Genomic DNA, 3399 nt, shown 5'->3' on the forward strand with positions numbered 1-3399 from the left:
CGGCTTCACCCTGTGCTCCCCTTCCTGATGTCCCCACGGAGAAGGAAGCGCAGAAGCTTTCTGCTCTAGGGAGGAGATCAAAGACAACATCAGAAAGTTTGTCTTGTTTCAGAGGAAGAGATGTGTTTTGTGCCAGTGGGAAAAACAGAGCCCAAGGGCAATTAACCTCTTCCTGTAGCTCTAGCTCCCAGCAGATCTGCAGTATCTATACCCTGGATGCTGCACCTCTTGTCCCCTTGCCCCACACACTCCACGCTGAGGGCTGGAACAGACGGGTGGTCACTGGGCATCCCCAGGGTCCTGGTGCGACCCTACCCTCATCCTAACATCCCAGGGCCAGGGGGTGCCTGCTGAGCTGTGGCACAGTTGCCCAAATCAGATGGGCTGGGCCCAGCCGGAGCAGGCTCTGGCCAGCACTGGGTGAGAGGGGACTGGAACTGCCGGGAAGGGCCATGACACAGCGGGGTTTGACGGCTGCCATGTCCCCACAGGTGCATGGAGGCCCTGGTCGTGTACTGCTGGTCGGGGAAGGAGGAGGAGCCCTACGTCACCATCACCCGCAAGAAGCGGCTGCGTCAAGGCTACGAGGTAGAGCTGGAGCAGGAGGTGGGTCACTCGGTGCGCCGTCTGGCCACACACCGCAATGCCTTCAAGCGCATGGCAGTCATCCAGGCCTTTCTGGGCTCCACCCCACAGCTCACCCTCCAGCTCTACATCAGCGTCCTGGAGAAGTACGTCCCCGCCGCCCGAGGTAAGGGTGCCGGGCTTCTCTGGGGCCGTGCAGGCAGGACCCACCGGGGCATGTGCTGGTGTGGCATCCAGATGAAGGTCCAGGGGCTTGCTGAGGGTGACTTCCCTAAATGTGGGGCACAACCTGCAGAGGTTGGGCACTCGTCTGTCCTCTGGTTTGCTTTTCACATGCCCAGTGCTCTGCTTTCCAGTTTGGAGTGAGGCTGGGGAGGATGGAAAGAGCTGGCCATGACCAAGGCTCCAGGCTCTGCTGCCAGCCCCGGTGCTTGCAGATGTCTGCCCTATGGTGCCGTGCCACCCACCTGGTGCCCTGTCCCATAGGGGTGCCATGCCATTGTGCCAGGCTGCCCCGGTCTGTGTTAGTTACTGGGGTTTTCTGGCTAGCTACCAGCTCTGGCTTCCCTGCAGTCCCTCCATTGGACCTATTTCTGATCCTTTCCCAATAGCTGGAGCTCCCAGCCCTGCGCTCCCAGGCTTCCTCACCTGCTGCCAGGGTGTTTATGTGCTGGATGTGCCGGAGTGAGCTTTGAAATCCTGCTTCGGCATGCTGACGAGCCAGGCATGCAGGATTGCTCTTGCACCTTCCTTCTTGTAGCTCCTCTGGTGCAGGAGCTGCCCTTGCTGTGCTGGGAGCCCAGGCCTTGCCCTCTGTGCCTCCCAGGCACGTGGAAAGGGGAAAATGAGAGATTCCTCACAGAAAGCCCCTCCTTATCCACAGCTCCCCATGAGGTGGGTCTGGGGAGTAGGAGCAGTGGCGGTAGGATGAGCCCCAGTGCTCCTTCAGCAGCAGATGTGGGAAGTGAATCCCGGCTGACACGTTTGGGTGATTCCCTCACAGCTCGGGTGTCTCCGCTCAGCCCCGCAGCTCACAGCCACCAGCACGGCGCGACTGGGACCAATCGCGTGCTTCCTTTTTCTCTGTCGTGGTTTTCCTGGCCACACTGAATGTAAGCAGCTGCTGGCGTTGCCTACAAATGACGTTGGCTTTGCAGCCCCTGGGCGAGGTTGGCTCTCGAGATGCTCCCCGGTGGATGGTGGGCTACCGTGGTGCAGCTCCTGGTGAGGGCAGAGGGATGCTGGCAGCACAGATCGTGCCCCACTCCACCTTGAGCAGCATTTCCCGCACAGGGCAGCGGGCTTGGCGCCTGGTTCAAGCACAGGAATGGCCCCCAGTTTGGCAGAGGCTTCTGTTTTACTGGTGCAGGGAGAAAACCTGGGAGCAGAGTCTCCTCCTGCCTGCAGCTCCCCCCACAGCCACCCCATCATGGGGTCTGACACCACCAGCCACGAGCTGTCCCAGGAGTTCTCACACAGTGCTTGGCACCCCATGCCCTGCACCCAGGGTTGGCACCCCACGCCTTGTACCCTGGGCAGCAGAGAGGCCGGGCACACAGCCCAGGCCCCAGCACTGCCTGACTCCCCTGCCCTCTCCCTCTGCAGCCGTCCTCATGGGCATCTGCCTGGTGTCGGTCACCTACGGGGCGCTCGTCTGCAATATCCTGGCCATCCAGGTCAAGTACGATGACTACAAGGTGCAGCTGCGGCCTCTGGCCTTCCTCTGTATCGTGCTGTGGCGCAGCCTGGAGATCTCCACACGTGTCACCGTCCTCGTGCTCTTCAGCACCGTCTTCAAGCACTGGATCATCCCCATCGCCCTGGCCAACCTCCTGGTGGTCTTCTTCCTGCCCTGGGTGCAGTTCTGGCGGAGTGGCACCCGTCTGCCTGACAACATCGAGAAGAACTTCAGCCGGGTGGGCACGGTGGTGGTGCTCTGCGCCTTCACCCTCCTCTACGCCAGCATCAACATGTTCTGCTGGTCGGCTGTGCAGCTCAAGCTGGCCGACCGGGACCTCATTGACAAGTCGCAGAACTGGGGCCGCCTGGCCGTGTACTATGTGGCCCGGCTGGCAGAAAACACGGCCCTTGTCATCCTCTGGTACTTCTTTAAGACAGACGTCTACGAGAACATCTGCACCCCACTGCTGGTGGTGCAGCTGCTCCTTGGCTACTGCCTGGGCATCTACTTCATGCTCCTCTTCTTCCAGTATCTGCACCCCTGCCGCCAGCTCTTCCGGCACAACGTAGCTGACTTCCTGCACTGCGTGTGCTGCCGCCGGCACCCACCGGGGACCCCTCTGCACCTCCAGGCACCCCACGAGCCCGGTGTGAGGCACAGCATCGTGTGAGGCATGGCCAGCACCTGGCCATGGACATTGGGATGGGCTGTGCTGGCAGCCGGAGGCAGTGGCAGTGGCAGCGGGTCCTGGTGTGTCCCCACGGCGGCGAGGGGACATGAGTGTGGCCGTCTGCCCAGGATCACGCATGTGGACAGGAAGGACTTATGGGGTGCCCAAACCACCTGCCACTGCAAGGCGGCTGCCCTGGGGTGCCCTGACACCCCCAGCCTGCCTGCTGCGGGACCTACGGTGACCTCGGGGCCACGGGTGCCTGTGGGACTGTTTTAAGCAGTAAAGAAACTTTGCTGTGGCGATGCGTCTGGGTGCTGACGGGTGGCTAGTGACTCAGCCGGAGGGTGGGGACTATCCCACTGGGGCTGACACGGATGCGCACACCCCTTGCCCACGTAGCCCCCGCACCCACGGGCACTGAGCTGGGGCTGGGCCAGCGGGAAGTGGGGAGGGGCGGGGG

General features: G+C 62.0%; 1 protein-coding gene across 1 annotated transcript; it reads left to right on the forward strand.

Annotated features, from left to right (window-relative positions):
• Positions 1-491: 491 nt before the first annotated feature.
• Positions 492-2936, forward strand: XKRX (XK, Kell blood group complex subunit-related, X-linked; the record flags this gene model as incomplete). The annotated part of the gene is made up of 2 exons (XM_010149455.1): positions 492-751; positions 2191-2936. Coding segments are annotated over 2 exons (1006 nt in total), but the record flags the coding sequence as incomplete, so codon positions are not given.
• Between the last annotated feature and the right edge of the window lie 463 nt (positions 2937-3399).

The sequence above is a fragment of the Eurypyga helias genome, unplaced genomic scaffold (genome assembly GCF_000690775.1).
Source record: "Eurypyga helias isolate BGI_N326 unplaced genomic scaffold, ASM69077v1 scaffold28033, whole genome shotgun sequence".
Classification (NCBI taxonomy): Eukaryota; Metazoa; Chordata; class Aves; order Eurypygiformes; family Eurypygidae; genus Eurypyga; species Eurypyga helias.